The sequence below is a fragment of the Staurois parvus genome, unplaced genomic scaffold (genome assembly GCF_062004578.1).
Source record: "Staurois parvus isolate SC_StPar_1 unplaced genomic scaffold, SC_StPar_1.0 ptg000586l, whole genome shotgun sequence".
Lineage (NCBI taxonomy): Eukaryota > Metazoa > Chordata > Amphibia > Anura > Ranidae > Staurois > Staurois parvus.
This window is the reverse complement of record NW_028318382.1, coordinates 4,036,558-4,059,326: the sequence shown is the minus strand read 5'-3', so window position 1 is coordinate 4,059,326 and position 22,769 is coordinate 4,036,558. Positions and strand designations below refer to the sequence as shown.

Below are 22,769 nucleotides of genomic sequence, written 5' to 3'. Positions count from 1 at the left end.
GTGGTAAAAAGGCCAATCACAGCGGCCTTTTACCATGTGATCAGCTGTGTCCAATGACACAGCAGATCACCAGTAAATGCAGTTGCTGGTTAACTGGCAATTGTCAGAGGATGGATCACAAGTGCCCAGTAGTGGCATCCAGCAGTGCCACCCACCAGTGCCCATCATTGTTGCACCTCAGTGCCACTCCATCAGTGCAGCCTCATTAACGCACATCAGTGAAGGAGAAAAAATTACCAGTTTGCAAAATTTTATAGTAGAAACAAAAACTTTTTCCCCCCCAATTTTTGCTCTGTTTATAGCGGCAAAAAAAAAAAAAAAAAACCAGCGGTGATTAAATACCACCAAAAGAAAGCTCCATTTGTGTGAAAAAAAAAAAAAGTGATAAAAATTTCATATGGGTACAGTGTTGCATGACCGCGCAATTGTCAAACTGCGACAGCACTGAAAGCTGAAAATTGGCCTGGGCAGGAAGGGGGTATAAGTGCCCGGTAAGCAAGTGGTTAAAAGGCTATGTTACTCTCCCTGCAGGCCGACTTACAAAAGGAATTATGCTCCTCTCTCACCTACATGACAAAATTGAGCTTCTAGAAGAGCGGACTGAGCATATTGAGCAGCACCTTTCCTCAGCCACCATAGCCCATAATGTGGTTGTAGATATCCAGGATGAAGAAGCAGAAGCACTAGACAACTGCACTTAAAAGTTGTGGACCTGGAGGATCGCTCCAGATGAAACAATATTAAAAGATGGGAAGAACCTGAATCTATAACCCCTGTTGAGTTAGTATTCCTCCACCAACTATTTCGCAAACTCCTGCCCGCGCTCTCACCTCAAGACATGCTGATAGACAGGGCTCATAGGATCCACAAACTGCAACACTTGCGGTCTTCTCTGCCCAGGGATATCCTAGCCCGTGTCCATTTTTTCTATGTTAAGGAACAAATAGTGCGGGCTGCAAGATCTATGCCTGATCCCTACACCAAATTAGCACTTTACAACGATCTCTCTGCAGACACATCGCAAGCCCGTAAGGATTTCTCACCAGTCACTTCGATCCTGATGGAACACAAAATCATTTATAAATGGGGGTTTCCTGTAAGGCTGCTAGTGACCTACCAGAACCAACAAGTCACTATTTAGACCCCCAAAGACAGAAGTAAAACAGCTACATAATTGGGGCTTAATTTCTTGTCCTCCTCCACCAACGTCTAAACCTAATCCATCTTAAAAAATTATCAACAGCTGGGACAAGCGAGATCCACCTTAATATCTTAACAGTGCCCTCCATACTAAAATGGAGCCAACTGCTGGATTGTACACTGCTTCAATTCACACTATGTGGAGGAGCGGGTATTTTGTTTATTTACCCCCATTCTCCATTATTGTTGTGTGCTAAGCATGCAGTTTTTCTTCAATTGTAACTTTGTCACAATTTACAAGGACTGATCCCATTTGAAACAGAAGGACATGCAGACTTATGTCTAGTGCCTTTAGATCCAAGATAGACCATGTCCCAGTTTGGTTTTGGGTCTGCAAACCTGTCGAGTGTCTTACAATAATGAGGCCATAAGTTCTGCTCCAAGAGAAAATGCAAGGCAAAAGCCTGATAACTCTGCAACGAAAACAGAAGGTCCTAAAAAGGCATACTTAACCCATTAGGTTTCTGCTGCTAGAGACAGAGCAAGCCACCTCAGAGACTTCCCTAGTATCCTCTGGCCAAGATACTTCTCAAAAAACACAGCAGCCTCAGACTCTGTAGGGGAAAGGTTTACAGCACTTGGCCCATCCAAACAACAACCAGGGCTGACCCTGCTTGGCTTCAGAGTTCAATGTGACCAGGGTGATGTGGCCGCAGTACACTGCAGCTCCACCACCAGGAATAGCTGCAATGCAAGACAAAAAACGCAGTGGCCCAGATACACCTGACACCACTGGTCTATCATGAAATGCGAATGCATCATGAAGTTGCGAATTTAACAACTATATATTGTCTCCTAACTATGCAGTCCTGCAGGTACAAAGCCATGTTGGGTTACAGTTATGCATTAAAGCATGCATAAGCAGTTTATGAAAGCATAAATATGCAGTTCCAATACTTATGCAGGTATGCATGCAATATTGTAATACAATGCTGCACCTGCGTGATTTCTAAAAGCCTATTTTATCAAAAAAATGGTCTCAAAATTGACTGCCCTTGGCCCCATACAGGTTTCAAAGGGCTAGTCAAGCACATATGCATCAAATGCAAGGTATTCTGTAGCAAAAACCCCTATAAGTGCACTGATATCGTTGCAGGGGTGCATCAGAAAACAGTTGCACAAGCTGCTCCCCCCCCCCGGGATTCTGAAGACAGTGTAATCATGTCCTGTCTGGACATGCAGTTCCTCTACAGCTAGTACTCGCACATCATCCAGTCATAGACTGCCTCCTCTGCACAAACATTGGCTATATAGAGATACAGGGCGACCCCATGCCTGGAGAAAAAAAAAAACTGCAGTCTAGTACTCCTCCAGAGACACACAAAGTATCACAGAAGTCCAACCTGCACCTATCATGGCAGGCTTTGTCCTAGAAGATTTAAGGATTTGGTCCCCCTTACATCTGGGCTCCACCCCCTTTGACCTGTATAGCACCTTGCTGGAAAGCACCTTGGTCAGAACAAACTCTACCCCTAAGTGGTGACATTACTTTCCTGCACAGTACTCCTAGTAAAACAATCCTAGGTGGCAGAAATACCATATTGATGTTAGGTACAAGTTCAGTAATGCACCTCTAGGCAACATCATTCCTGTACAGTAATCCAGTTCAGTAAAGCACCTCTAGGTGGCAGCATTATCATACTGCAAAAAGAACCCTTGTGGCAAACATTACTGCCACCAGGAGAGTGGTTTATAGGCACATTAAATAAGTCATTTTAGGCCAATTATGGAATAAGCAGAATATTTACATGTGGTTACAATTATTACAAAAAGTTCCAGGCATGTGTAACAGAAGAAAGTTACCATACACTCTAAAAATGAAGTATAAAATAGACGCACATGGATATATACTGTACCACTAATGCCTGCCTAGCCTACTGCTTAAACTGTACTGTGAACTGACACCATTCTACACAAGTGTTATGATGGAACAAAGGCATCTAAAAAACGAATAAATCATTATCAGACTATCAAAAAAAAAAAAAAAAAAAAAACAACAAGACCCGCTGGCCATTTTCCTGGTGTTGAAATAAACATTGCCATTTGCGGCAACTGAAGGGTAACCCTAAAATCACAGACTTAGAATGGTCACACAAAAATTGTGCAAAGATTTAATTTGTCCAATCACGGGAAAACAAAAATAGGATATTCTGACCTATACAATCCTTTTCCTGCAATACATTATGAGTATTCAGGTACAGTACATTGGGGTATATTGCTGCCTTCAGCAGATATGACACTGAAAAAAGAACAGCCCAGTATACCTTCCATGCCCAGCATTCCTCAGTTTTGTTGGCAAGCAAAAGCAAGTCCCGGTCACATCAAAGCCAATTTTGAAATCGTGCAACTTAACAGTGAAGTTGCATGATATAAAAAAAAAAGTGTCATGCCGATTTCAGGTGCAATTTGCAAGACATCTGACACAGATATCTATGCAAATCGCAACAAAAGTAGTGCATGTACCACTTTAGAAATCAGTGCGGCTCTGACCAAGTTAGAACCGCACAGATATGTCTGCTATTAGAGCAGTCAATAGGGTGCGACTTGGCATACGATTTGCAAGTCACACCCGATGTGACTGGGGGCTTAGAGTAGTTTATAAGAACAGAGTGGGGGGGGGGGGGGGGGGGGGGGGGGGACATGTGACATAATGTACACCAAGAAAAAGGATTTTAAAGTAAAAAAAAAAAATATATAAAAATTGATTTTTTGGTTGCTCACTGTAATCCCTTTCTCCAAGTTACAGCTGCTCTTCTTCCTTCAGTCCTCTCTGGATAAGACCCCCCCCCCCCCCCCCCCCCGCTATAGGCAAGCCAGTTAGTTAACAAGCAGTGGTAAAAGTAACCTCCAAAAAGAAGGGTGGGTGCTGTGTCCACCAATGAACTCAGAAAAGGAATTTTATGCCAAGTAACAGAAAAAATCCTGTTTTCGCTTTTTTTCATTGATGGATACACCTGCTCTTCTCTAATTCTTGACTGATCGGGACATCCCAAAGCAGTGCCACAATGAGGGGTGGGCAAACAAACAAAAGGAGCAACTAGACAACAGGCCAACACTCAGAACAATCCCAAAAAGGGGACCACAAACAGCAACCTGCCAATGTGAGCGGCCAAAAGCTAGCATCTAAAAGGTGATAACACATCAACCTTGTAGCATTTAGTAAAAAACACCCACAAGTAACCAAGTTGCTGCCAGGGAACACGAATCGCCCTGATGGAATTTGCTATAAATGGGAAACTGAGGTCCCGTCCCATAATGGCATATGTCAGAACAACAGAGTACCCTATCCAATGAGAGATAGTGGCATAGGAGGTCACCCTTCCTTGGACTGCCCACAAGCTCAAAAGAGCGAGATGGAACTCGGGAAGGAGATTCTTTACGGACAAATACACACAGACCACATTTTTTACATCCAAGAGGGGCAAGCCACCTACACAGGATGCGAAGGTTGATGGCAAAAGGAAAGGAAAACAATGGCCTCATTTCGGAGAGAAATCCGCCACCACCTACAGAGGAAAAGGAGGGGGCAGACAAAGAACCACCTCAACAATGTGCCAATTTAGATATGGAGGTATACAGGACAAGCAGCCAAGGCCAACTCCTGCAGAGTAGAAGTGACAGCGACAAGGGTGACAGCCTCCTGAGAGAAAGTAAGCAAGGGAAGATCTCCTCTCAAGAGGAGGTTGCAGAGAACTAAGAAAACCAATTTAAAGTCCAACGGCATCAATGGAACATGGAATGGGGGGGGGGGGGGTTGGCACTTAGTGGCAAAGTGGCAAACCTTTTCAAATAAGATGCAACTGAGTGTGTGGTCAGTGAACACTGAATTGGGAATGCAAGTTCACTGCAGTTAGCTAAAGCAGAAAGCCAAACTAGGGTGATTGTTTCCTTTGAAACAATACGGCGTACACTGCAGAGGAATGGCATGCATGGGTATCGTCCATGAGGGAAGCCTCTCCTAAAGCCCACACACAAAAAAAAATCCCACCTACAATTTGCCACGGCCCATGCTGAAAAAGACGACAACTGCTGGGACTTTGTAGTGATGAGACCAAGATAAATGTTTTTGGAACTGATGGCTTCAAAAAAGCTGTATGGCGTCGCAAAAGGTGAGGAGAACAAAGAAAAATGCATGTGCCTACAGTGAAACATTGTGGTGGCAGTGTCCTTTTGTGGGCCTGCACAAGTCCTGCTGGTGCTCTATATTGAAAGAAGATGCTACCATCAACTCCATGCTCTTGGTCATCGTGCACTTTTCCAACATGATAGATCCAAAACACACATCTAAGGCCACTGTTAAATTTCTGAAGAGCAAGGTGAAAGTAATTCAGTGGCCAAGTATGTCTCCTGATCTGTACCCAATCGAACACCTATGGGGAATTCTGAAGAGAAAAGTGGAGCATCACTCTCCATCCAGCATCTGGACTCTAAAAGAGGTCGTTCTTGAATAGAAAAAGGATAGATATGTTGCTTACTTGTTCGTTCGTTTTCATTTTTGCATCAACTAATTTGAGTAAAACTGAAGATTTTGTAATCCGAGTTATATTATTAACATTACTTTCATGTAATGATTCAAAATGTTCTATAAAACTCAGTTTTGACTACATTTTTGAAATCGTGTTCATTGAGATATTGATTAAAATCTTACTTTTAAAAAAGAGCTGTACTCATTTATGCTGAGCAATATTATCTACCCAATCGATCTAGATCTCAAAAAAGCAAAAAAGGAAGGGGGAGGTTTCCTCCCTCCTCAGTTCTTCCTATTGTGGGTCAACAGGATGCATCATCACCAGGCTCCCAGATCGCATGGGAGAGCCCGGTAAAGGCATTGGGGGCACCCCCCTTCCGCCACCTGTAAAAATAATCTCTTTAGCCACTCTGATTACTTGTACACTGTGCAGAATCACCAGTACTTAAAAAATTATGATCTCTTTCACCCTTCTCATCCAAGGACGCTCAGGTACGTCCTATGGAAGGGAAGTGGGGGAAAAAAAAAAAAAAAAACCCCACACACACACCACAACTTATGACTGAGGCAAGCATCAGCCGATACCTGAACATCCACCTGGTAGAACTTAAAAGTAATAACAGAGACCTGGTGGTAGCCTTGCACATCTGAAAAACAAATGCCTGGTACAGAAAAGCCAAAAGATGCACCAAGTGATCCAAGGGCACGCAAGGGGTAAAAGGTCATACATTCCCCCCCCCCGAATGAGCAGTCAAATCCACATAGAAAGGCCACCAGACAAACAAAGCCCTCCAGTGCTGCACTGTCACATCTCCCACTTGTCCTGGGTGCTTACATCATTGCCCGGTCTTCCCATCAGATTCACTCTCTTCAGTCAATTTAATAGGTGGGCAATGATGTCACTCCTAAGCATGTGCACTGGAGTCACATCACCAAGGCACACAGCAGGTGCTGTAAATGTGGTGTGAGCTGCACATGTGCGGCCCAGATTATATTAGTGCTGTCAGGCAGGCGAAGGCATTTATGACAGCAGACACCATTAGGGTCTCTTCTGTTCTAAAAAAAAAAACAAAAAAAAAAAAACCCTGCCTATCAGCACTTTTTACAAACTAGACTTTAGTCGCACTTTAAGGTGAAATGAAGAAACCACTTTGGGATGAAAAGAGGCCCTGAACCTCAAAACAACCTTGTTCTTGTGCAGAACAAAGCAACTTGCCTCTCAGAAGGGACTATAACAAAGATAACCTAATGAGTAAGAATAGACAAAGGAATATACCAGGTTGAGAGCCCCCAGAGTCTTAAGGAATGTAGATTTGAGGTTGTATGGGGTGTTGCTCACACTATGGTCTTCACCAAGGAGTGCAGCAAGTGGTCGCTAAGGATAAGATTTGACCCTAGATGGTACTTAACACCAAATGCTGATAGAGACCACACTGGAGAAAAGACAGGATTTGTCCCTCTGATAATGTCCTGGGATTGAATTTCCTTATCTCGCACCAAAGGAAGTAGGTTTTCAATGCATTATGGTAGACTTTGTGAAAAGTCAACTTCCTAGCTTTCAAGAGCTTAGGGATGACTGAATCTAATAAGCCACTGTCCCTTAAAACGTGGCCTTCAATAGCCAAGCTATTAAAACCTGCAACCAAGAAGCAGGGAGGCAAACCAACAAACTGATAACAGGTGGCATTAACTCTCTTCCCTTCTTAGATTATTTGTAAGTCAGCAGAGAGCCCAGAACCATCCACACATTTGAGAAACCAATCCAGGTGCAAGTGTACAGCTTCCACAGAAAGTACAAGCATAAGAGCCGAAGGGCACAAATAAGGAGGGAAGACTTGTGTTCCTAGTGTCCTAGGAGAACAGATAACTAAAAAACAGATTCTGGGAGAGAGTTATACCGAACTGTCCTTACAGCTTTGTTTTGCAAAATGTCGAATCACCTGAAAGCAGCAGAACACCACAAATGATACCATTGTTTAATCTGTACCTGCATGGGTAATAGAATTGAAGTGAATCTTCACACAAAACTTTTGTGAACATATTTTCAACTCCGTTAATGAATTTACCTCAATGTGTCTAAGACTCAAATTGCACATTAATGCATTTTTTGCATGCAATCATATTGGAAATGTCATTTTCCACATTAAAGAAGTGCTTTTTTTCTTTGCACAGCAGCCTGCAAGGTATTGCATCCACAATCAGTGGATCACGGGAGCAGTAACAGGCTCATGCAGACTTTTTTTTTCAGCCCTGTTTGTACCAAGGTATGGGCTTTCAGCTGGAGGAAGTGTCAATGGACTACGAGTGTGGTGATCACCGCACTCATATTCCATTGAGAAATACAGCAGACAGGACTTCTAGTTCATTCACAGATCTATGAATAAAATGACACAGCTCTGTGAGTCAGATTTTAAAAAATGATAGCTACTGTGGGGGAGAAGAGTCCCTGCATGTGGGCGGAGGGGGGGGGGGGATTTGTACCATGTTACAAACTACACTACACTTAAAAGGGATTGTACTGCTTCCACCGCAAAGTCATAGAAATACCTATTGATCCTGCCAGTGAAGTCAATCTAATGCAGCTTCCTGTAATGGGTGGCAATGATGCTGCACTGCACCTGAATTCAGAGTTACCACTCTCTGCTTGCTTGTACTACAGTGGATGGGAAGATGTTGCAGCTATAAGCATGGTCACTCTCGAGTCACAAGCAGCTTACCACTCAGCACCTGGCCACACATAGTCCTGCCCACTGCTTTCTGGATTGACCTGTTGCTGAAACTCCCCCACTGTGAGATGCAGTGTCTGGGAGGGGGGAGTATGTGAGGAAGGATTTAAGTCAGGGAAGATGAAGTACATTTTTTTTTATTCACTTTAGGAGGCTTGTGCATCCCACGGTAATAGGATTTGGCACTTGTTTACTTTGTCATACTGGAGTCTTTAGTTTTACTTTAAGTCTTTTCTTCTGAACCAAGTTATAAAAAAAAAAAAAAAAAAAAAAAAAAAAAAAAAAAAAAAACTTTCTTCCCCCCCCTTTTAGAAGAAGGTAGTAGGGCAGGGGTGGGCAAACTTTTTGACTTGAGGGCCGCAATGGGTTCATATATTGGACCCGGGGGCCGGACCAAGAGTAGATGAATGATGTGTATGTGTCATCCATAGTAAGTATAGTAATATTCCCCCATAGTAAGCATAGTAATTCATCCCCCATATAGTAATTCATCCCCCATATAGTAATTCATCCCCCATATAGTAATTCATCCCCCACAGTACTATTCCCCCCCAAGTAGTAAGCCAAGTCCCCCCTGTGTCAATTCACTTACCTTTGCTCCGCGCGTTCCTCTCGCCGTGTTCCCGCGCCGTTCCGGTCTTCAGGGCGGACTGTGAGAGGAGCCTAGCTCCCCTCACGTTCGTCACGCTGCCCCGCCTACACACATCCTGACAGCCAATGTATCACGCTCTGCGGGCCGGATTAAAAGGTCCGCCGGGCCGTATACGGCCCGCGGGCCGTAGTTTGCCCATTGCTGTAGTAGGGGGATTAAATTGGAGCTCACTGTCATTTGCAGTAATGTTTTGAGATGCTGAAATTATTGCAATTTGACCTAACTCACTCAATACCTGATCAAAACAAGAACAGTTTGGGGAGGAACATTTCTCCCCCAATTCAATCTGTGTGGTTTCTTTACATATAAAATTGATCAGATGGAAATTCATTTTTCAAGAGCATCAAGTGATTGTGTCTGGCAGGGGTTATAACCCTCCCTTATTCTGTTCAAGCAAACCAAAAAAAAAAAAAAAAAAGGGGGAGGAGGAGGAGGTGTTGCCTTTAGTTACTTTAAGGCCCAGTTAGAAAATTTATAGGCAATATTTAATGTCGAAATGCAGCTTTACCCGTTTTTTCATAGGCCAATATTTTGGATTGACGGCTGCCCTGAGACAAGGGGCGGAACTTCATAGCAGGGTGAGTCTTGCAGGAAGCAGCATATGCTATAAGGAAAAAAAGGGAGCAACAGTCAAAATGGAAAGGCAAAACCAACAACAGATAATCACAGCAGATGTTGTAACAAGCGCCATTTTTGCAGTGAAGTATCCCATAATTAATTTTACAGTAATCCGTGCTTAAGATGATAGTTTTATTAGGAAATAGAATGTAAATCTGTTTAGGAGTGCACTCTAATGTTCTCAGATCTGACATGCCACATCTAAGGATAGAAGACCGCTCTCCTGAAATGTAACATATGGTTACCATTCTGTTTTACTAATACTGGGCTAAGCCTTTTGTAACTGCAAGATTTGCCTCACTACTTTATTTTGGAAAAAGTCAGATTTGTTGAAGGCACAAAGGCCAAAACTTTCCTAAACACCGATATATACTGTGTGCATCAAAATGCCGGGGGGGGGGGGGGGGGGGGGCATGGACCTACAAATCAGAGTTTGTAAACCTGTCCTTAGACGATCTGGAAAGCATATATTTGGTAATTTTCTCTTAGATTACAAGTAGGGTTACCCTTCAGATCATGTCCTACGACTCATCTGTAGTCCTCACATGACCATCAATGCACTTGATTTTTGCAAATGACCAGAAGGGCCACTAGCATTCACCTAGGCCTCATACAAAAGTATGGGCTGCCTTCGTGCAGGTCCAGGTGCATTAACAAAAATACTTATTCACACTGTACAGGCCACAGCACCCCTGTAAATAAGCCTTAAGTGGGGAGTGGAAATATTAGCCAAAAGAGATCTGACAGATCTGTAATCTCAGGTTCCTGCATTATGAAAAAAAAAAAAAAAAATGCTTTGGATGGATTAAAGAAGGGCAAGAGCCTCTGAGACTTAAGTGTTCCATTGTTTAGGGAGATTGCCCTTTGCCGACTGCCACCCATTATCAAGAGAGGAAGGAAGGTGAAATCTGGATCAAAAGAATCAGTACGCTTGGATCTACAGGTACGTGTGTCCAAACTCATTTATTGAGTGCCCTTGGTTTGGCCATTTTTTTTTTTTTTTGGTGCTGATCTGCTCATTACGAAGGCTCCATTCATAATATTCATTGCGTTACAGCATGCAGTACTATGCACTGAGGCATGTTGTGAAAAGGCAAAGAAATCCACGCATCTGAACAACCTTCTCCCAGCATACCACATTCCACAAAGCTGACATCACAGCCACATCTTACCCTTCTTGGGACTAGAAAATATTCCCAGGGCATGCGACTGATCAACCCACTGCAGGTGGAAACCGCTGTCTCTGCAAACAAAACAAAAACTACCTTAGAACCATAACCCCTACATACTCCCAACAACGAGCAGAACATGACAGGAAAAGATTGCATCGTGAAATGTCTCAGTTTTATACAACAGTCTTGATGCCTTACTCTTGGCAAAAGCATGCTCCACGTGGCCAAGTCACCCCCTGGAAAAGTTAGTATGACGACAAATTTAGGTAATGTTAGCTATACATAAACATTGATAAATCAAAAGCTGGATTAAAATGCTTAATATTTGCCTGAATTTAATTGAAGGCCAAGTTCACCGCTAAAGAGGAAAAAAAAAAAAAAAAAACCAACACTTATTTGTTGCAAGAAAAATAATGTGCAACTTTTATTCTTTTCCACAGGAGCCTGCAAAGCAATGCATCCATGACCAGTGGATTGCGAATGTAATGTCAGGCTCTTGCAGGGGCTGACTGGCAACTTTTGGCCCGGGGGGGCAAGTACAACCCAGAGGCTCATGGTGCATGAACTCAGCCCCCCTCCTGCTCTGCCTGTTCCCTGAATTCTCCCGACTCTCATCCCAGACTGAAGCTGCTCCAGGTACTCTGTTCACCGTGCATGTCTGCCTGGACACCACCTGCTGCACTGACTCTGGAATCCTGAACTGGCTGGCAGGGCATCCGTCCTCTGCACAGAAACGGCATATGCCATCCATGCCCTGAAGGGGGTGGGGGCAGCCTGCACTCTCCCCTCATCCTCCACTTGGTAGGACACTAGCGGAGAGTTTTAACTCCTCACGACAGGAGCAAAAAAAAAAAAAACAAAAAAAAAAAAAAAAACACAAAACAGTGATTATTTAATGCACTGTGGAAAGAGTGGGCATGGTTTTCATTGAGGCTGGATGTGCAAGTATGATTGTAAAAGACTTGAGGTATGTTTGGGAACTTTGAATACAAAAGTAATACGGCTACGCACACTGCGCCAAATTGCATTGACAGTGGGAGGAGCTTAAAGGAGTGTGCTTAACTAAACCAAAATCCTTATTGCACGTGCCACAAGCAAGAGTCTTGCAGATATGTATAAATCTCAGCACAATCTTTTTTTTTTTTTTTTAAACTCTTCCATTACGTATGAATTTGTGTACACCGAATAAGGACAGAAGAGTTGACACTGTCTGAGCGACCTTAAAGGTTTCAAAACACACAACAGTAAAATCAGTCTGTATATGCAGTAAAGCACGCTTGTTATACTCACTGTGGAATCTAAGGGGTTAATCTTCTGCATTGTCTAAAAATTCTGTTTGATCCTTACTTCTCTAAACCTCCCCTTCTTCCAGTGTCTCCCTCTTATCTCCTGATAAGATATGGTGTAGACACACTCTCCACATGCTCCGTTTAGTGTGTATTGCTAGAGAGGTTTTTTTCTTGGGAGAGTGAATGTGATCAGCAAAGGGCCAACCAGCACTGTCCAAACAGGTCAGGGGTTCTGCATCCTCCTAGAGCAGAAAAAAACTCCTCCTACAAGTTTAACATGTGCTCTGCTGGACACTGATAGAATTCACAAGACCACTCTTACTGCTGATGAGAAAAGGTATTTATCACTTTATATTTACTAAAATATTTGCATTTCTATGTAGTGTGTACTGTGGGAGACCAGATATAGTGAATGCAGGGTCCTGGGTTTAGTAACACCTTCACTAGAATAGTCATGGACTGCTTAACTACCAGCAAGTGTTGAGACAACAAACGCTTTTAGTCAGACAAATGTAAAGTACAATATAGTCTATATAGTGCAGGAGCGTGTAAAGTACAATATAGTGTATAAAAGTGCAGCAGTGCATAATATACAATATAGTGCACGAGGAGTGTGTAATGTACAATATAGTGTATAAAGCACTGGAGTCTGTAATGTGCAATAAAGTGTATATTGTATGCAGTACAGGAGTCTGTGTAGCCGGCCCTAGTTCTTTCACAATTCAACCCCTCGCCCCCCAGTGTGCAAAATCCCCCCTTCCCCTAGTTTGCAAGAGGGAAAAGGAGAAATAGAGATAGAGGGGATTATGTAATAATGATGCATTAATGGAGAATCACATTGTATACATTAAAAAGCTATTGTATTTTTGAATGTGTGCATTTTTGTGTATTAATGAATCTGATGGATTGTATTTAATATAAATTTGTCGCTTTAAATAAATTTAACCACCTCCTGTCCGGCCGTTGTAAACGGCTGGACGGTGGCAGTGCAGGGGCAGGTGGCAGTTTATAAACGGCCTCCCCAACCCCTGCTTGTGCGCGCTTCCTGGGAGCGTGCAGCACCGCGATCCAGTGCCCCGTGTCCTCCGGACACAGTGGAACACCGATCGCACAGGACCTCTGTGCGAGGTCCTGATCATGTGATCACTGATTGGCCAATCAGTGATCACATGGAGTAGTAAGCAGGATGTCACTTCTGACATCATTGCTTACTACATGTGAAATCTGTGAATGATCACAGAGGTCACATGGTACAAGGCTATTCACAACAGCCTTGTACCATGTAACAAGCTGTGACCAATCACAGCGCTCACAGTATTTCTCAATGGCTGCATTCTTGCAGCCAGAGAGAAGGAGAAATGATTGCTTTTACAGCCTTTATGGGTGTTGGGAAAAAAAAAAAAAAATCTTTATCACCCTCCACAATTAGTACAGTGTCACTATGGTGGTGACACTAATACTAGCTTGACAGTATGTAAAAAAAAATTAAAATAAAAAGTAAAAAATTTTTAAAAATTAGAATTTTTGGTTATAAAACTAATTTGGTTTTTTTTTTTACTAAAAAGATAACAGAATACATTTTGGCCAAGATTTATGATGAAATATTTGCAAAATTTTATAAGAAAAACACTTTTCAAAATTTTTGGACTTTCATTTATATAGCAAAAAAAAATAAAAATCCCAGTGCTGAATAAATACCACCAAAATAAAGCTTTATCTGTCTCAATAAGGTAAAAAAATTCATATGGGTACAATGTTGCATGACTGCGCAATTGTCAAAGTGTGATAGCGCTGAAAGCTGAAAAATGGCCTGAACAGGAAGGGGGTAAAAGTGTCTGGACTTGAAGTGGTAGAAAAAAAAAAAAAAAAAAAAAAAAAAAAAAATCAAAAAAAGGGGTGGGGGCGAGAGAAGGGGCAAAGCAAAAAAGAGGTGCAAGGAGAGAAGGGGTTTGTTCAGGGTGCAGAGGGCTCACTCAGCAATTATGCCTCCCCCCTCAGGCTGGTCTTCCACAGGCAGGCTGAGCACAGTGCACTCATTGCATGCAGGGGGCTGGAATGTGGGCGGGGTTGGGCAGACACAAATGGGAGGCAGAGTGAGGGAGGAGATACGAAGACAGTGGTGACAGGACAATGGGACAGGCAACAGCAAATACAACCCAACTCCCAGGCAAGTTAGCTTTCGCTGCTAAAAAAAAAAAAAAAAAAAAAAAAAAAAAAGGAAGAAGAAGTGGCAGCGAATTCCTTCGCAGCCTCATGAGGATCAGCAGTCGAAAATAGAAAAATAGTGCCATGTCTGCTGCAGTGTGGCATTTTTACAGTCCCTCAAAGCAATTGCCTCCATGCCCAGTCCGTCCAGGGCACACTCTTCCTCCAGGTTTCTGCCCCTATTTCTGTACAGGCTTTCAGCTGGAAAGAGGAAGTGTCAATGGACAAGTGTGGTGATTACTGTGCCCATTAGAAGGGATTTCAACTTCCAGCTACAGCACTATAAATCCATCTGCCACAATTGCAGATGGAACTTGGGGGTTCTTGATGGCTGTGCAAAGGGTGGGGACTTTGTATTAGGGGTGTAACATGTTCCCATCCCCAGACATCACATAATATGAAATATATATATATCTCATAACCATACTTCTCATTTTCCTGGAATTTGCACTTCTTACGCTTTCCAATGTTGGTGAAAATAAATATTACACTTTGATTTCTATAGATCTCTGTTCAAGGACAGAACTGCCTGGCTCTACCTGAAGGTCAGTTCCCAAAAACAACTTTGGCAGAGACCATGTGACTAGTGTGCAAACTGGAGGATTATACAAACCGCTACTTCTACGAAAGGAAGGAAAAAAAAAAAAAAAGTCACCCCATGATACAAAAGCAGAATAAATTCAGCATATAGCTTTGTTGGCCGGTTACATTTGTCATCTTGCATCTGTAGCTGGTGGTTGAAAGCACTTCTAATGGGCATAAGTGTGGCTTTAGATTTTGGACATTCCATCCATGCGTCCATTTCAGCAGGTTCAGCTGGGATTACCAGACCATATGTAGGGTCCTATACTTCTTTTGGGAAACAAACCTTGAGTCAAAAAAATTTTAGTTCAAAGACTACGGTTCTTCCTTTTTTCATTTTTAAATGAAAATTGCTCAGATACTAACTTTTTACAAACACATTTAGCACATACTATACTGCATATGGTTTTCCTGATTGCCAAAACTGCATAATGGCAAAATACTAAGAAATCCTGGAGGTCACCCTTGAAACCACTTGTTAGTCTCTTGAGTATTCAGCTGGCCATTAGTGTCCCTAAAAGACAAACTACTGTTGTAAGTGAAATACAACCTTTAGCATGCTTTAGTGGGTTTTTCTACCTGTATTTCTGAAATGGCTCCATCAGATCCTCAGTGCTAAGTGTGGAGGAAAAGCCATACACCTCAATAATATGGCCAAATCTCCCATGATCCACCTGAATTTCTGCAAATTCTGAGAAATCAGCCAAAAGAGGCTGGATGTGCACATCCTTCTCACTTACATGGGCAATGATCTGAAATAAAAATCAAAAAGACAGTACTGAGCAAAGACATGCCATATATTCAGAATGGCATATACAGCTGTATTCATCCCCAACTAGCATTGAATTACCACTAGGTGGCAACATTCAACTAAGAATGCCATTTATATCATTTAATAGAACATTCATACACTTCTCTTTTGCCCTATTAAATTGTATGTGCTTTCAGCAAGCGCATATCTTTTGTAGTAAAAGGTTATAAAAACCTCACCACTTGTTGTATGTGGTGTGATGGCAGTCTCTGAAATAATGAACATGTGCTGGCCTCAATGAGAAAGAATCATGCTCATCTCTGATCCAGAAGTGAGAGGATAAAAACAAAACCCTGCATCAAGAAGGCCAAGTGGTGAGGTCTGGATCTAAAAAGAAAAAATATCTGGGTATAAGGTATAACCATCATATGAAGAAGGGTGGGGGTACCCCTTTTCTAGTGTGTACCCTAATGTAGAGTAGTCATCCTGGGAGGGGGGAAAAAAAACAAACAAACAAAAAAAAAAAAAAAACAGCTTTTTGTATCTACTGTAAAATCTCTCTTAGCATTCACAAAGGGACCCAGGAATTCAGAAACAGCTGGGTTATAAGCACTACCTGCTGGTGGTTGGGACACTGGCAAACAGAAAAAAAAACATAAGTCTGTATCCTTATAACCCTCTTCTAACCAGCAGGTTCTCTGTGTCCTAGCTAAGACAAGTTGTGTCCACACAGTATTTGTGCACCTAGGCCCAAAGTGAGGCAAAGCCTCAGGTGCTCACCAACCCAGGCAGCTTGTGCTCATGTTTCAGGCACCTGGAGGTCATAGTAGGCAGGCAGTGGAAAGATCCATGTGGTGCTTCAAGAGTAGCAGCAACAGGATGAGGCTTCCTCCAAGCTAAAAAGGAACAAGAAAGCTTAACACCCCACTTTTTCTAACATGTTACACCTGTATTCAGGGCAGGGGCGGACTGATCATTTGGAAACTCGGGCATTGCCCGAGGGCCCGGGGTCAGTAGGGGGCCACATGAGATGCCCCTGGTACCTTTTTCATAGGCTTTTTTGAGTTTGGGCAAGGACACAGGGGCCCTATGAGTTGTCAGTCTGCCCCTGATTCAGGGTGTAACATGAAACATGTTACTGCTGCAGCTACCCCCGTGGCAGCTGACGGTATCTGCAGTTCATTCACAGGAAACTATGAATGAATGACACGGCTGTGTGGATGGTTGGAATAATGCATTCTATGCACTAGGGTAAAAAAAAAAAAAAAAATAATAATAATCAGCCCCCACTCACATTTACCTGAGCCCGATCTCGATCTGGCCATGTATTCAGGTCTCTTTCCTCATTGACTCACACAGCAGCAGGAGCCAGGTGAACCAATGAAGAGAGCTGGGGGCAGAATCAAGCTGCGGTTTGTGTCTGAGCGGACAATATCCAAGAGGCTTGCTAATGCAAGTATAAAATATGTAATACGTTTGTGGGATTTTTTTTTTTTTAAATAACATTTATCATTGGTTCAAAGTTTACTTTTGGCCAGTTTCTGTGGTCCTTTTTGCAGTGTGTTTTGCATTTTTGACATGTTTTTCATGCTTTTTTTGTCCAATTTGTTGGGCAAATAAAGTCAATGCACTACATGCTTTTCTGCAGTGTCTCCATTTAAGTCTGCTTAACCAAAAACGCACCATTTTGCATTTAATAAAAACATTCCACCCTTTCCAAAAAAAAGCAGGGATGTGAATGTGTCCCATAGAAAACCACATTAAATGGACTGTAGAGCGTTTTTGCAAAAAGCACCAAAAGAAAAAAATTATTTATTTAGGTGTGAACCAGGCCTTAGAATCAGTTTAACATCAGCACTCAGTCCATCAACCTAAAATTCTTACTGCAGGAAATTTAAATGTACTCAGAGGTGGCTGGCTTTACTCACCAAGTGAGTCTTCAGAGGCATTGCAATGGCTCTGGGCCCTTACACTGCTAACAGAGCACATTCAAGTCTGAATGCAGAGCCCTGTGCCTGCAAGTCACATTCCAACCAACCATGCACTTCCAGACCAATGGGGTCCTGATACAGCCTCCAAAGCCAGGTGCCAAGTAGCTGATATGTAGAGACCAGCTCAAGCAGCAGTGTATTAAAGAATCTTGACTGAAATCAAAAAGGAAAAAAATACTACAGAGTTAAAAGGCTAGCAAAAATTAAGATTTTTTTTTCAACAGGGCTGATAAGAAAAAAAAAAAAAAAAAAAAAAAAAAAGGCATGCTGGGTAATGGAGGGATTATGTGGTAGATGGCTTATATTTTTTTCGTTTGCCAGTATCTCAACCTCCATTGCTCCTCAATTGTTGAGAAAAAAAAAAATCTTGATTGCTTTAGGACTATTGGATCTGCATACGTCAGTGGTTCTCAACCTTCCTAATGCCGCAACCCTTGAATACAGTTCCTCATGTTGTGGTGACCCCCCAACCATAAAATTATTTACCCAGTAATTATAATTCACGAAGTGTCATTTTACCTCCAATACTGCTGCTTTCAACACAGTAGCTGCTTTTAAAAGAGTAGCTGCTTTCAATACAGTTTTTGCTCTTTACACATCGGAAATATACGTGTTTTACAATGGTCTTAGGTGACCCCTGTGAAAGGGTTGTTCGACCCCCAAAGGTGTCACGACCCACAGGTTGAGAACCACTGACATACGTGCTTGGGTGTATAACCCTCAAATAATTTAAAGTGGTTGTAAAGGATGAAGGTTTTTCACTTGCATGCAATATATGTATGAAGGTAAAAAAAAAAAAAAAAAAAAAAAAAAAAAAACCTGTGTACAGCATCCCCCCCCCCCAGCCCCCTCAATATTCACCTGAGCCCCATCGCAATCCAGTGATGTGAATGGCCTCATTGGCTGAGACAGCAAGCGGGAGCCATTGGCTCCTGCCAATCACAGCCAGTCAGCCAATGAGGAGAGAGAGGGCAGGGCCAAGGCGCAGCTCCATGTGTGAAAGGACACACAGAGTAGCAGGTGCCCCCATAGCAAGCCGCTTGCTATGGAGGCACCAAAAAGGAGGGAGGATCCAGGCTGCTCTGTGCGGGACCCGAGAAGAGGAGGATCCAGGCTGCTCTGTGCAAAACCACTAAACACAGCAGGTAAGTATATAGACATGTTTTTTATTTCACACAGAAAAAAAAAAAAAAAAAAAAAAAAAAAAAAAAAAAAAAAAAAAAAACACACAACACACAAACACCACACCTTTAGAAATCGCTTCAAATCTTATTCCCATTTCTCTGATGCATACACATCTCTGTTCCTCATAACCAGCCACACTTCAGTCTTTCCAGAAGCTTCACTACTCACCTCAGTCATAATTTGCTCAAGCATCTTCTGCTGATCATCATTACCTTCTGACTTTTCCACTTCTGTCTGCATACAGCTGCTAGTAGTTTTAGAAAGCTCTTTCAAACTTTGGTCTTCTTCCCCTGCTTTGTCAGATGTCAAATGTGATTCAGGCATTGTAGGCTCTGTGAAATTACTACCAGACACTTCTTGTACTTTTTCATCAATGGTACTACTGCCACTATCTACACTGGGAGCACAGTATACATTTTCTAATAGAGTATTTGAGGCAGATTCTAAACTGGCTGTCTCTATCTCCACAAAAACACTAGGTATTTCTAGTTTGTTATTGCCAGTTACACTTTCATTATTTCCATCATTGTGCTCTACTGAAGGACTGCATCTATTGTCAGGTTTGGATTCTGTTACTGCCTCTTCTGGTACTCTGCCACAGACAGCGGTTTCTGTGATAGCTGCACTATAGTCTTCAGTTCTTTCAGATTCACCTGTATCATAAATTAAGTCTATAACTGATGTATTGTTATCTTTTCCTCTGACATCTTCTGTCCTCATTTCATAGTCCTCGATTTTGTTGTATGATCCTATGTGACTCTCCAATGTCTTTTCTACATTGCCTTTATCCATTTCCTGAGATCTTTGCACTGGCACAGGACTCACTTTTTCCTCTTCCAGGTCATGCCATGCCTTCTCTAGATTTTCTTCATTCTCTGCTTCCTTTTCTACTACTCTTTGGTTTTCTGATCTCTTCGCTAGGTTATTAAGCTCTCCTGAGGCATTTTTCATTTCATCCTCATCTTGCTTCTCCTGTATCTCCTCACCGACCTCCAGACCCTCTAGGCTCTTTGACAGCTCATTCAGACAACTTGAGGTCAGCCCTCCTTCTGTGTGGTCCTTCCGTGTGGTTTCTGGATTCTCTTGTTCATAAGAGACATCAGCTTCTTGAGGTTTTGCTATGACGCTAACAGGCACATTTTGGCCTTCCTCCCTTGTGTTGTGCTCAACTGTATCCAGTGCGTCTGGCATGTCTCGGTCCATCTTTTCTGGCACATCTTGACTACTCAGTCTCCCCTTTGGTAACTTGTTGCCCTGGGATCCCTGTTCTGGTTCAAGGTCCACCAAACTCTCCTTTGCTCTGTCCAAAGCTTCTATTTTGCCCGTCTCAAACACCACGCTTCCCTGTCCATTCATGTGTTCTTTCTTTGTCACTTGCACTAGTTGACCCTTATGATATGTATATCTGTGACACGCTCTAACTTCTGGTTCTTTAGTCTGGCTCTCTTCTCTTTCCTTCATTCTCTGTTCTTCTTTGACTTTCCACCATGGCTTCCCCTTGGCTCCATACAGTGCTCGGTCTGGTCTCGCATTATTTCTCTGCCTCCACTTTTGCCTTCCTCTGCTAGTCTGTGCTTTTTTGTTGTAAGAGCCACTCCAAAATCGGCTGTAATTTTTATCTGCTGCATTGCTTCTGGATTCTTCACTCTGAGATGGTGGGAGCCTACAGATATGACATTGGGAAACCCATGAAAACCTTTAGAAAATTACAGTTTCAGAATACTGTATGTACATTTTAGAAAACGGGGTAGCCAGTGTTGCAAAATCACAAAAGCTGTAAAGTCTAAACAAGGAGCAGCAGTCAAAGCAATAATATTCCACAAATGCTAATCTGTTAGATGAGAAGAATGGGAAAGGAGGGAAGCAACATCATTCACCAGGGAAGAGGGGTGGTACCGAGTGACCAGTGTCTTCCTCCAGGACCACAATGCTGTAAAACTGCAGGAAGAGAAGCCATCATGCGGAAATGAAGTACAGCAGCAGTAAAAATGAAAAACTGAAAGTGCAGCATGTAGCGCTGTCACTCTAAAAGAGGCAGACATGTCTGCACATTGAAACTGGTATGTTTTACATTACAGCAAAGGTGCTTACTACTTCACTTTTTTTATTTTTGTAAACTTTAAAATTCGGTTTTTGCTCATTACACAAAGAATGTTCAACATCCTTTTTTTGGTTGACTTCATTTTTAGGATAAGCTTTTTAAACTATCAGCTCTTTTCATCGGATAAGAACAGTACCTATACAGAGAGGTTTAATATAATGCAAAAGAAAATTCTACAATTTGATATATCAGATAAATTGCCACAATCCATGCTCTCCCATTGACCTGCTCTTCTTTGAAGTGGTTCTAAAGTCTGTTTTTTTGTTTGTTTTTTACCTTATTGCATTCTCTGCATTAAAATAACACCTCCCCCCTTACCACCCCCCCCCCCCCCCCCCCAAACACCCTCAACAGTCCTCCAATGATCCAGCACTGTGCTCGGCTGCAGGTTCTCTACACCCTCTTCCCACAGGCTTCACTGGGAACAGCAGGAGCCACTGGCTCCAGCTGCCGGGTAAAGCACTGGGAAAAGAGTAGAGAGCACCAGCGGGAGACCTCAGAAGAGGGGGCAAGAAACCACTCTGGGCAATACTATTGCACAGAAAGGTTAATATAAATCTTTTTTTTATGCATGTTTTTTCTCTTTGGTTTTGAGTTACTCATGTCCCAACATTCCCGTTTAGATCTGGGAAATCAAATCCCTTAGTCTCCCGTTTTGATATTTTTCTTTGCTCTCTCCATTTATGGGAGCAAGGACGTTCACACTGTTAAAAACCCTGCACATTGTGCATGTGCATATTTGTGTCACTGTTGTTTCCAGACTACAGGTATTGAGCCCTACAGATTACCAGTATGCGTCTCGTGAATTATAAATGTGGACCAGGAGAATCCTTATGAGGAAATGTAATTTGATGTACATTTCCAGTTTTGTTGCTATAAACCCCTTTGTTATTGTGCAGCGGGAAATTCCCAGTTTGAGACCCTGCATCAGTACTATATATGGGAGATATTCTTACGTGCCTTGTATTGTGGTCTTGGAATAACCAGTGTAGTTGCACAATGTTCAAAGTAAAGACTTAAAAACATTTGTTTTTTTCCCCTCCTAAAAAGCCTTTAGAACCATTTTAATATGGTCACCTCCTCCCACTTTCCAACCTTCATGTATACCCATCAACAACTCTATTAAATTTTTTTTCTCCTTACCCATCACCAACTCCGTAACTTATATTTTTTCTGATTTTTAAATGCTAACTGACACCTCCAAACCATCCAAAAAAGAACCCAGAAAATCTATATTCTTCATATACTGGTCTAATGGACAGTAAAGGAAGAAGCAACTGAGAATCTAACAAGGCGCAGTCTATAGTCCGATACAGATCGAGGGTAGCTGAACTGGTGGCATGATCGGACAACCACTAACTTTATTTTTAGTGACAAAAATGAAGCCTGGACCGCCCAAACATGCATGTACATTAATGTCAAAGGACACAGGAGAACATCTAAACACCTCCTGCATTGGCGTATCTAGAAAGAACACAATTATCTCACCTGATCTCTGCATAGCATATTACAGTGCGGCGCTGCCACCCTTCACCCACGGAAAAGCTGCTAAGTTCACCATAAGGCTCTGTGAGCCGGTGGATAAGGTAACGCAGCCGGCTAGAGACAGGCGGGAACAAAAGAACTCTGAAAGGCAATAGGCAAAGAAGCCAATTAATATTCAGACAAATTTGGTCTGTAAAACGGCTAAATGCTGGAGATGAATCCATGTATCCAAATGTTCCATATATAAAAAGGAACACACTTTCAGTCTTAAGCTAGAATTGCTTGGGATACAGGTATTCCTGTTTAGTCTATAGATGAGGAAATAGGAAATGAAGATTCACTCC

The 22,769-nt window shown here is 42.4% G+C and overlaps 1 protein-coding gene across 1 annotated transcript in view; it reads right to left on the bottom strand.

The window, feature by feature from the left end:
- LOC149450046 (uncharacterized) overlaps window positions 1-22,769 on the bottom strand; it is a 31,380-nt gene that overhangs the window by 1,870 nt on the left and 6,741 nt on the right. The window contains exons 3-7 of the mRNA XM_089692479.1: window positions 22,429-22,566; window positions 19,008-20,502; window positions 15,492-15,664; window positions 10,837-10,907; window positions 9,555-9,650 (exon numbers count right to left, since the gene is read on the bottom strand). Of these exons, the coding sequence (XP_089548605.1) occupies window positions 9,555-9,650; window positions 10,837-10,907; window positions 15,492-15,664; window positions 19,008-20,502; window positions 22,429-22,566 (1,973 nt within the window). The remainder of the gene's footprint in view (window positions 1-9,554; window positions 9,651-10,836; window positions 10,908-15,491; window positions 15,665-19,007; window positions 20,503-22,428; window positions 22,567-22,769) is intronic.